The following is a 12,878-nucleotide window of genomic DNA, read 5'->3' on the forward strand; positions in this document are numbered from 1 at the left end:
CAAGTGGAGGCGGTTGCAATGTACAGGATTGGTCAGTCAGAATATGTGGCAAAGACAAGCCAAACTAGCCAATTGTGTTTCAGAGGTAATGGCCAAATCATGCTTGAATGTCGAAGTTTTTGAAATCCATACTAAACTAAATCTAAAACTAAATCATACTAAACTAATCTTTATATATCTATACAGTACATCATGCAAAATGTTATTTTCCCAATTTTCAATGTTACAACATCATTTTTTTTAGCGATTTGGTGATGGTGTCTGCCTGATTAATGCCCAAAATTATAATATTTGAAGGCGATTTCTCAAATATTGTTCTTCAAAGAGCTGTATGTTTAAACTCTTGTAAAATTTTGGATATTATTGATTCTTTGACTATTTTATAGCTCTCATTGTACTGTTCAACCCTGTATTAGTAACTAAATATCAATTCTTCACCACATATATTATTTATTTTTTGTTTTTTAATATACTGGGAAATTAAATAATTAAACTATAAGTCAATATGTTAAATGGTGTAACAGTCCGGTATATTTCAGTCTCTTTTGCTTTCGTTATATTTAAATTTCATGTGCAGTACGCCAGTTTCATTTTTTAGACCTAAACAATATTGTCCCATGCTATAATACTTCTGGCCTATATTATGTTTCGTGTACATACAATGTTACTGTATGCGCAACATTTTCTTCCCTGTAGTTGTAAATTGATTCCAAGACCAGCCGTAGTGTAAAAAAAAAAAAAAAAAATTACTTACTTACATTGTTGTTCCTACAGGATTATTGCACACATCAAATCAAGGTTTGGTACATCCAGGATCGACAAGGAGCGGTCTGAAATTAGGTAGTCAGACGAGGCAGAATTTTGTATCTACTGTTCAAAAATCAAGATATCCTCCCGGAAAGAATAACAGTTTACGAGCATTGGAGAAAAAGCACTCCAACAGGTAAATATAATGTCACTCTCCTTTTCTACATTATGCAATTCTTTATCCTTCCAAGTCAGCACAGCTAAACCACATATAAGAATGGTCGTCTGTCCCCTCTTCCCTCTTCACAAAAACACATCGATATAGAGTAGTAAATTTCTGAAATTCATGGCTTCCTTTATGAACAGAAACTCATATGGGGGATGGTATTTGTGTCTGCACTGATTATTTTGATATCTTCTTTATGATTTGATTTAATTTTTTAGTATTTTGTATTGTGTAATGAAATTTACCTCAGTGATTTAGTTCTGAAAAGCATGTAGTGTAAAGTCAGTAGGAATGTGAATATAACTTGGAACAGCCCTTTTTGATGTTTTTGTGGATGTGTCGCATGAATCTGAAGCAAGCATGTATGTGCGTGTTACTGTCATCCCTCCCTTTGTTAAGGTAAGGCCTGTACATTTTTTTTTAGAATCTAGTTTTTGTACCTTGTACTACCAAATTTCGGAACATATTTTAAGAAAATTAACATCAGTTGTTTTGTGTGCATATTCACAGTGAAAAGTTACATTTTAATCAATGTTGTAGTATTGTTTTCATGATGGTTGTTGTATTTGCTGTTTTTTGTTTTGTATGTTGGTTGTTGTGGTTATTTCATGTGTATTGTATTTTTTGCCAATGGCAATAGTAATAATTAGACCCCTATATAATGCTATTTGTTAATCTGTTCAGGTATGGCAACATTGTGATTCTGTACTGTCTCTGGAAAAATCTCAAAATCATTAGAAGATCAATTAAATTTAAAGAATCATATAATTATAAGTTAACAATTTCCAATGAGGCAAAAATCAAAACAATTCTGCTGTATTTATAAAATTTACTTGCAAATTTTGAGATTGATTACTAGCCAATAGTGTAAAAGAAAGTTAGTCCCTTATTTATTACCAAATGTAGGGAACTATTATTGTGCTAGGAGCCGTCATGCTAAGCCTGATTGTTATCACGTAGTAGGGCAGGCTCGTAGGTTTTTATGGTTCGGGCAAACCCCCCTCCCCCTGGAATTTCCCGAACGAGTCCTCAAACCCCTATCAAACTAATGCCCTGCAGACCCACCGAGACTCAGATGGAATGTTTTGCTGCAGACCTTTCTAAAACATAGCTGCTTTTATAGCATTATTTAGACCCCAGAACACAAAAATCCCCTGGCTTTGGGGGATTCGCCGACACCACCAGGTCTTTAACCCTGGGCCTCCCGCCAAGAGAACTCCCTCGTGTAAGAACCTGGCTACGGGCCTGAGGGCGATCAGTTCCTTCCCATGCCACCTTTTAAAAACCAAGTATATTTCAACCACATAGTCTACTGAGAGCCACTAAGACTTAGATCACTATTAAAGCCCTGTCTAGTCCATCAAATTTTATTTGACAAAAGCATGTAAGTTAACATGCCTAAATATGGTCATATGACATCACATGAGCAAATATAGGCATATAATGAATACTGTATACTGTAAAATCTTGAAAAGAAGCCCAATGGGCTTAATCTCGAGAAGAAACCCAGCTTTCAATTGAAACCCCCTCTTTAGTTTGTAGAAAGTAGCCTGGAAAAGAAGCCCAACTCGAAAGGAAGCCCATGGGCTTCTTTTTAAGATAGCATGGGCTTCTTTTCGAGATTGTACAGTATATAACCTGAACACAAATTTCAAAGAAACAAAATGAAATCAAAATACTCTTGGTTTATACAGTAGCTTAAAGTGATTTAATGCCATGGTACAGACTAATTTTATAGTAGTAATTCCAAAATTTTTAAATTCATTTTGAAAAGCAGCCCCTACAAAAGTAGACTTGAAAAGAAGCCCATTTCGAGAAGAAGTCCATCCCGAAAAGAAGCCCATACAAAGTTTGCAAAAAAAGAGGCCTATTGCTTCTCTTCTATTTCAAGAACATTGATAATATGGGCAGAGTTTAATATTACTGTTATTCAAAGAATCTAATTTAATCGAAGGTAATAACTTACTATAATATACCTGTACCAAGAAGTTCAAAAGTAAACAGAAAAAAAAAATTAGAAAAAAAGATTTTGATTATCAATTCATGATTGGTTATCTACTTAAGGCAAATATTACAGAAGCAATTAGTATTGAAATGATAATAAATTAAAAACTCATTATTATTAATTGCTGGCCTAATTAATGAGTTCTACATAGTACCTGTTTATTACCATGTTATTCACTACATAGATCATGTAAACTGTACTTTCCTTATCAACAGAAATAGGTATGTTGCATATTAATGTATTAGCTCAAGAGAGACCATCTAAAGTACACAGAAAAAAAAAAACATTAGAAAAAAAATGGATTTTGATTATCAGTACAAAGCATGATTGGTTACCTACTTGAGGCAAATATTACAGAAGCAATTAGTATTGAAATGGTAATAAATTAAAAAATCATTGATATGAATTTTTGGCCTAATTAATGAGTCGTACATGATACTATAGTGGATACAGTACTTGTTTATTACCATGTATAATATTTACTACATAGATCAAACCTGTACTTTGCTTATCAACAGAAATAGGTATAGGAATTGTGTTGTATTGTAACTAACAAGAGCAATGAAAACAAAGACTTTGGACTGATATTAAGCAGAAATAAATATAACCGGTTGTCATCAGTAGCAGTGCCAGTGTAGGGGGCTTAAGACCCTATCTTGGAGGCCAAGCCCCCTTCAAATAGGCCACGGTGCATCAGACCAAAATAAGAAAGGATACATTTTCTTTTTAAATTTTTTTAGCATAATGCAATCAGAGAGGTCCCAGAGCAGCTTACAAATAGCCAAAATTTGCCTTTTTTTTTTTCAAAGGGCTTTTGTCCATTAAGCCTTCGCTTTTGCATACCACTGGCATTCATTCAAAGTTACTGTTAAATAGCTTCATCTGATCTCCTTCCCTTGAATAGACCCTCCCCTCCCCTTGAATACTTCAATTCAGGTTTTGGCTGCCAATGTATTCTGTACTAAACACAATGAACACCCTGACATATGTACATCCTAGAGCCATCATTTGAGCTCATCAATTCCGATTGAAAGACCCATCCCCCCCCCCCTCCAGCTACACTTTAACCTAAAATCATAGGTTTCAACATTTTGAAGATTTTGCAACTTGATTGGTACAACATGACTATACAATTTTTAACTTAAATGTTTCTTTCATATTTGATAATATTTTTCTTTGGGTTCTATTTATTTATGTATTTATTTATTTTTTAAATTTTATTTATCTTTTTTATTTATTTATGTAAATTTTTTTTGGGGTTTATTTATTTATGTATTTAATTATATTTTAAAATTTTTTTTTTTTTTTTCATTTATTTATGTAAGCATTTTTATTTATGTAAACATTTTTTATTTATTTATTTATTTATTTTATTTATTTATCAGTTTTGTGACTATATGGTCAAACCAGTGTCTCAATGCATTTAAAATTTAAAAAAATAAAAATGGGTCGTGAAGGAAAAGTCATCAAAATTATTATTACCATATAAAAAAATCTTTATGGTTACCAAGGAAACTGTACACAATCCGAGAACAAAACTAGAGCATGATAATCAAACACCAGTGCGTCAATGATAATGTATTGCGGAACAATTAGTCATTGTAATGGTGAGTAAGTGAGTTAAAATGCTCAATACAGATGCCACACTTGGTGTTTAATTACACCTATTAGAGTTGTTAACCTGTAAATGAGGGAAAACTCTTTTGGTGCTGGCAAAGAAAATTGCACATTAATCAATTTTTTAAAATCTTTCAAAATATTATTAAATTTAAACTCAATTTAGCGCATGTTGTAGAATTGTTACAAAATTGCCGTAGCAGATATAATGTTATTATATTGTTTGCATGATACATTAATTTTTTAAGGAATTGCTTCATCATAGCTCCAGTAGTGTTTATTCATTCTTTCATTCAGTATATTATTTCGGAAATGATTTCCATACAAAAATTACAATGGGTGATGCCTTATTCTTTAAATTGACAATAGCCATTCATCTGGTTTGTCCATTTGTAATACCATTCCTTCCATCTATTTAACCATGTTTTATCTTCCTTAAATTATGTTGCTTAAGTGCTCATAATCAATAATTAATTCATTTTTTCATTAATTCATTCATTCATTCATAAAAAATTCGTCCAAAACTCAATACATGTGATTCTAAACATTGATTAATTGATTGAATCCAATATTGAAACTCAAAATTTAGTCTGAAATTGTTTCTAAACTTGTTGTTTGCTGCCCTCTGTTGCGAGTATCCATCACTGTTCAATGAGTGCAGTGTATTTTTGTTAATTGCAAGATTATTGATTGATCTACCTGTCCCCACACAAATTAATCATTCTTTAAAAGGAGTTATAGATGGAAATGAAATGACTGCGTGTAGTAGTGTTGTGGGAAGATTGAAATGAGTTTGTTGTTGTGATCAATCTCACATCAAGATGTAGCATGGATGGTAATTTCAGCCATTCACATTTTGCTTCTCTCTCCTTTGATCATCAATGCGAGTCTCATTTACCATAGCATTGTGAGTGAACCTAATAGAGATATTTGTTGAGTACTGTGGATAGCGCTTCTCCGGATAGCTCAACATGTGGTGAAATGATTTCAAATTCATTCCTTCAGAAGGATGCAGTTAAGGTGTGCTGCAAATGTTAATATTGGTCAATATTACATTAGGTTCTAGTTATGCAATGGGAAGTATTATATTCACGTCAGTTTGTTGAGTTTGGTGTTAGCTGTTTTGGACTTTTGTAAAAATAAATGGAATCAAGAAAGACTTTTTCACAATAGTTCTATGAAATTGGTTTGGGGCTATACAAGTCTTTTTTTCAAGAACCATTTGCTAGCTACTGGAATAATTATGGATTGATAAATTAGCAGCCTTCAAGCATCTCTCGATTCTACTACATTATTAACCTGAACCAGCACTGCTTTCTCTGCTGGGGCCTAATTAGCGCAATCACCACATTTCTACAGCCTTTATATTGCAAGTGCCAATCCCGCTGATATACGTTCATTTACTCTGAGGTGTTCATAGATTTAAGATTGTTTGTGTTGGCAGACACACCAAAGAATTAATGTATATATTTATAACTCGCGTGCTTGTGCATCTCGGTTTGAATCTTTATTCTGAGCAAGTATTGTTGTGTATTCACTTACTGGTAATTTGATTTGCCTCGCTATCAGTAAGAAAAAAAAAAGATCTAAGGTCAATGTTCATCTGAATGATTCTTTTTTCATCGATTCGCTTGTGTCACTTAAAAAACGTGTTAAAGCTTGTGTATTGATAACTGTAATTGATCAACATGGCCATGGTTACTGACACAGTAGGAAAGCGGTAAGTTCCATTGGCAATATAGTGATATTGTTTATGTAACTGCTTCTACTAAATTGCCTAGTACTACCAGTTACAAAGTCATTCTTTTTAGTTAATATTGATGATATTAACGGTGGTAATGATAACAATTGTAATAGTAATTATAATATTTAAACAAATTTATATTTTTTTTACCACTTAGCCTAGTGCTACTGGTAATATTTATGATAATGATAATAATAATTATATTTGTAATAACGTTAATTTAAAAAAAATTATTATCTTGTCGGTATTGATTTTTGTTATTGTTCTTATTATTTTTGTAACCGCTTTTACTACTTTGTCTATTACTACTGTTCTTGCCACCAATTTTACAACTTCATCTAGTACAAATAGTAAATACTTCATTATTTTATCCATAATATTAATAGTAGTGATATTAATACTTATAATGATAGTAATTTTAATAATTGTGATAATATATTACTCATAATTGTAATAATAATGGTAATATTTTATCAAATTCAGTTCTATTTTTGGGGGTTATCATTTCTAGCCATATTTATATTAATTATTAACAAGAAGTAACAACAAGATTAACAATGAAACTAAAAAATATATAAATAGCATAATTGATATCTATTATATAATCATTAAAATAACAAAAATAATATATTTTAAACTATTTTTTGTGTTTACAATAATGGCATTTTTTAAATCTATAAGTCTTACATCAGTTTTTATCCTAAAACTACATTCCAAACTTCCCCTTATGGCTTCCATTATATGTTTACATTAAAGGCCTGTTTATACTTGCAACGATAACGATAAAATAACTATAAAAAGCTAAAATGTATATAGAAAATACAAAAAATAAGAGGAGATTTTACACTAGGACGATTCGATAATGAATTATCGTGTATACGATAACAAAATATTTTGACAAATCAATTCAAATGACAAATTCATCATCATTTGAATTGATTTGACAAAATATTTTTTTATCGTTTCGTCACAGTGTAAAAACTTCACTTATTTCTTTTATTTTCTATATTAATAATTGCTTTTTAGCTATTTATTGTTATCGTTATCTTTGCAAGTATAAACAGGCCTTAAGCAGTACTAAAATGCAATAGCTAAATATAACTGTTTTATACTGTAAACTGCATGCATATTAAGTAATGAGTATGTGATGAAAATAATGCCAATAATCCTGGTTTTGATTGATTGATGAAATAATAATTTGGTTACTAAGAATATTTAAATATTTTTTCGTATTCATGATTAAGATTGTTTGAATCTTGTTTGAATTGGATTATACAATGTTATCGTTGTATCGATTATTTTCCTATCAGTTTAGATCTACAGGAAAGTAAGATTAACAGAAAAATGCTAAACTTAAACTTAATGATTCAAGATTTATTTATTGGTCAAACACAAATTAACAATGGGCATGGTTTGAAACTTGCGTAACATTACATTGTCTAAAATCTGAAACAGAAATTAAGTACATCTAAAATGTTTACAATTTATTTGATTAAATTTCTGTTACAACTTGGACTATATTATTTCCTTAGTCTAACTGTCACATCTAGCCGGGTGGCAAAAAAAAAAGCCGAGTTGCAACGGGCCAGGTAGCAACAGTTCTGAAACCGTATCACATTGGATGATATTCAACTGCCGTGTACACACTCATATAATACGTAACTTTTCTCTTTGTACTGTAAGCATTTTTGTTTAACAAGATATGTTTATGGTATAATTTCTTGTTCGTTTCCTTTCATTGTTATTAAGTGCAGGTACAATACAAATGGCAAATTATTATTATTATATTTGTAGATACTGTATGCTTAGGATTCATAATTTATTTTGATGTACAAACTCATATCAATATAATTTAGTTGATTATTTATTCTTGAAAATCGTCACACAAAGTTACAATGTCAGATCAAAGCTCTGGAGAAAACCAACAGTGAACTTCATCGATATTAGAAGCTCTGTTGAGTGTTATTTCTTCTAGAAATATAAAGAAATATAAAGAATGAAAGCTTAATCAAAATGTTCTTTCCATCTAGCAATTATGCAAGTGCATAACCAAACATTACATTGCCAAATGAAAAAAATTAATCTCAACAAATGCATAAACATAGGGTATAATTATTCGGCAAATTCATTCAACAGCACTTTACTCTGATTAAAAACACACCTTAGGAGATTGTAGAATATTTATATAGTTTTATAGAACACTTTGAAACACTGTAAAGTGCCAATCATGTGACTGAGTAACAACCTGAAGCTGCGATTGCAGTACATTTTTCATTATCTAGTGGGTACTGGTCCAGACTGGTCCACCACTCATTTACTGGCCTCTGGAATTAAATAATGACGCATTCATATACAATGCCATACAGATATATCGATTTTGTTATATCAACTTATAAAATTTTCATATAAATTTACAAATAGTTGTATTTGTTTAAATGTCTATTCCTTCAATTACAATTGAAGTTAAAGAATTCTCATTTGTTACGGAAATGTTTCAGATTATTGTATTATCCACTAAAAAGAATTGGAAAATTTATTATTGCAAAGTGTTTTATTTATTCAGCTATAGGCACTAGGGCCAAGCATATGCCAAACAGTGAACTAAATCACTCTTCAAAGTAGCAATCCCATCACAAGACAACGGGGGCCATATGGATCAGTACACCGGGGTAACCCCCTACTCATCTCGAAAGATGTACTGGGTTCTTTAAAGTGCACATGAGCCAATTGTTTACACTGGCCCTACGGTTTGTAGTCCTTATCCGAGAAGACTCTCCCACCTTCAGAACCATAGGCAAGCGTACCATTCGAACCAGCGCCGATATTAAAGGTGTAGGTTGCAGTGCCCCTGCCTTAACCGCTCGGCCCATCAACTAGCCATTGTAGAACAGTGTGTGTGTGTTTTAATGCTAGCTACTCATCTTGAGTTTCACAAATACAGGATCCAACATGGGGTTGATGTAATGCCTCTGTAGAGATTGTTACTTAAACATACAGAGATTATTTCTGAAGGATGTAGATAAGAATTAAAAAGAAATTCAATGCCGTCTCTCAATGTTCGTCCCTACCACACAATCTTTACTATACATCATGAAATGGATCTTAATGATAATTAAAGAATCATTTATCTAGTGCAGGGAGCAGTCTCCTTGTGCAATTAGTGAGAGATTTCTAACAATAAAATTCAATTTCATAACATTTAATGATTCTCTTCTACTTTTGTGTGATTATCAAACTAATGGTATCTTAATGATGCATTTCTTATCCCATAATGCATGCTCCTATTGTTTGATTCTGAATATAATTTTTTTTTCAAACTTGATAAGAAAAATTTATTATTTTATTTAAGCTTTTTTTAACCAGGAAGTATCCATTCTGTGACTAGCACTGCTTTCCAAGGAAGCCCTAGTACATTCAGTAATAAATATTACAAAAAAAAAGTTTACAATCATTTCTTTAGAAGTGATTGCCTTTAATGAACTCAGTTTTCATACCTACTACTAAGAGGCTCATTTTGTGATGGCACCATGTATGCTGTTTGAAGTATTTGAAATATTTCTGTGTTAAAACTAATAATCTTGAAAATATTTATAGTAAACTACTTTGTATTTTTAAATGACCTTTGAACTATAATAAGTGATTTTCCCATATTCTGTTCATTGAGCCTTGGATTATAATCAAATTATAGTCTTTTCTTAGTAAATTAGTAAATAACCAAAGCTGATACCAGTATGAATTTTTTTGATATTTCTCTCTTTGGAAGTTAACTTTTGTGATCATTTTTTAACCTTTATTAAGTAGGACCACAATTCAAATAAATTTGCTGTTTCAGTACTTGATTGCATTGTTTTTGTAAAACAGTAAAAAAATGTGCAATTTTCATTTTTTTTTTTTGTTGGTTCCTTTACTGAAAATAAAGTGTGGTTTTCATGTTATAGTTTATTCTTTATAATATAATGTAGAAAAGTCCTGGGATATATTTATAGGTCATGCAATGATACATTATGTTAAAATTATTGTTATTACAGGTAGATAAAATTCTAAATTTAATAAACAGTATTTCATATTTTTTGTAGTGAGAAACAATCATTATTATTAACAAAAGTCTGGTACTTTCCATTTTAGATCTGAACATATAAGACAGCCTCACAGATGGATTAGTTCTCGAGAATCTACATCAACTTTTGAAGGATGTGAAAGTGTAAGGAGCTATCCCACCTCCTCCAGCATTGACCCAAGAAGAAGTACAAGTCCAAGTATTTGTAGTGCTGCTTACGATGACATAGCTCAGTGGCAGACTACAGAGTACACTGATTATGATTTCTATGATGTGCCAAAAACCTTAAGAAGACAAGTTCCAAGCAATCCACCATCAAGCAGCGCCAGCTACACCAGCTCTCAACCTGGATTTATCGATTTTGATGAAAATGATCCTGAGTGGAAGAGCGTTGAAGATTGGGTTGAAAGTTCATATGTAGACGAGTTGCAGTCATACATTCCAGATACCCAACCACAAAAACCATCCATTTTGCCAAGGAACAACTACAGTGATTTCTATAAAGAAGCTATGTCAATGGCAAAAGATGAAGAGGGCAACCAGTTGCCACCAGCCAATGATATCAGTGACTTGCCTTTGGAAGCCCAGTACCTTATGCAGGCTTCCTTAGGAGCAATTAACCCAGGTACGATGGGCAGAATGATGTATAACAGTACTGTTCCTTCTGAGGAAATTTTAATGAATTTAGGATTTGGTGAACAGGTTATGGGTGTACCAGAAAGGTTTATGATCACCTTGAGGCAAAGACAAGCAAAGGCTCAGGCAGAGAAAGCAAAGAAACATGTTGAACATGTACAGAAGATGTTGCAGCACGCCTTTAATATACGATTGCCGGGACAGAGCACTAGTAATAAATGGAGATTATCAATGAAATCAGCAATTGGTGATGATTCAAGCGAAAAAACACCTAAAATTCCACATGCAGGTGCATCTGATGCCACAAATACAGATACAACCCAAAGTAAATCTGACCGAGATGTCATTGTTTGTGATGTTGCCATAGGAACTGATGAGATACCAAATCATGACCTTGATATTGAGAAAATATATGCCTCAAATGATAGGATGTCTTCCCAAAATGTTATTGTATCCCCAAATAGGAAGGTTCCAAAATCCTCTTCCAATAATAATTCATACATGCAGGTTTTAATAGAAAAGAGAAAAAGATTCAGAAAAGCTGCCACCATTGGTTCCTTTGATTCATTGTCAGGTGCCTCATCTTCAGATTTTACTATGAACTCTTCTAGAAGAACTAGTCTACCTCTACAGATGACAGGGAACAAAAAACCAAAAGTTCATGTAAGTTCAAGAGACAAAAGATTAAAATCTTTCCGGAAACAACATTCATTACCACTTTCACTGGAAACACTGGTAGAGGAAGATGAAGGTCAAAGATCTAAGCACCAAAGCTTTACTAGTTCTGATGACCAATCTAATGATGTTGGAGATAGAAACATCAGTGCTGACATAGGCATAACTCCTCATTCTGTACAGACTTTGAATAAGAGACTTGCAAATTATGTTTCTAAAAATGGAGAAAATATGAATAAACAAGTAGAAAAACCAGGAAATGGAAATATTCGTCCAGAACATGATCCATCTGGTTTAAATGGTGCCTGGAACCTTTTTGATTTAAAAGAATCTGAAAATGGTCCCTGTAATCAAGATAGATTTTCCCCTCCAAGCTTGATAAAATGTACTGTTGAAACACAAACACCAATTGAAAACATTGATGTAAAAGATGAGATTGGAATTGATGAAACAAAAATCAAGATGATTGATGCTATGACGCAGACATCATTTGGAAGTGAATCAGCTAGACCGTCACTATCGAGTTTGAAGGAAAATTTCAATCAGACAATTGAAATTTCTGATTGTGATGATGAAGATGCAAGCTATGATAATGAAATCTTTCATTTAATTGACAGTACAAAATCTCCCCCAGATAGATCTGTACAGACCCTGTCTATAGATCTTTCACCAATAGACTGGAGAGACACTAATCTAAATAATCTAGACATCCATTTGACTAATGATACTGACACAAATTCTGATGCAGCATGCGAGTCAAGATGTGGCTGTCGCAGCATACCTGCTCTCACCCATGAAGATACTATTCAAAGAGAAGATGAGGACTATGGTGAATATTTTGACAGAATTCTAAAAAAGATAACTAATAGCCAACAAACAACTGAATCGCTTGAAGGTAACTTAGATGATTCCTGTGATGAGTTTCCTTTAAAACATTCTCTTGATTCACCAAATTCACAACAAAAACGACTGTTGATTCCTGATCCTGGATTGTTACATGGATTGTATCAGACAAATTGTAAAACAATTGATAGCAATCACGGCTCACCTCCTAACATCGCTTCCTCAGGCACCTCAAGAAGGAAAATGGGAAAACTTAAAAAGAAATCTGTGAAAGCAGAAAGTAATCCTAAAAGTAACCATTTGGATGTGAATAGAAAATATTATTATA

The 12,878-nt window shown here is 32.4% G+C and overlaps 1 protein-coding gene across 5 annotated transcripts in view; it reads left to right on the forward strand.

The window, feature by feature from the left end:
• The window catches only part of LOC117122149 (trichohyalin-like), a 65,644-nt gene that overhangs the window by 24,683 nt on the left and 28,083 nt on the right, over positions 1-12,878 (forward strand). For all 5 annotated transcript variants that reach the window (XM_033267650.1, XM_033267652.1, XM_033267653.1 and 2 more), the window contains one exon: positions 775-943. In XM_033267650.1, coding sequence (XP_033123541.1) covers positions 775-943 — 169 coding nt within the window. The remainder of the gene's footprint in view (positions 1-774; positions 944-12,878) is intronic.

The sequence above is a fragment of the Anneissia japonica genome, unplaced genomic scaffold (assembly GCF_011630105.1).
Source record: "Anneissia japonica isolate Jap-2015-1 unplaced genomic scaffold, ASM1163010v1 scaffold288265_len830512_cov201, whole genome shotgun sequence".
Lineage (NCBI taxonomy): Eukaryota > Metazoa > Echinodermata > Crinoidea > Comatulida > Comatulidae > Anneissia > Anneissia japonica.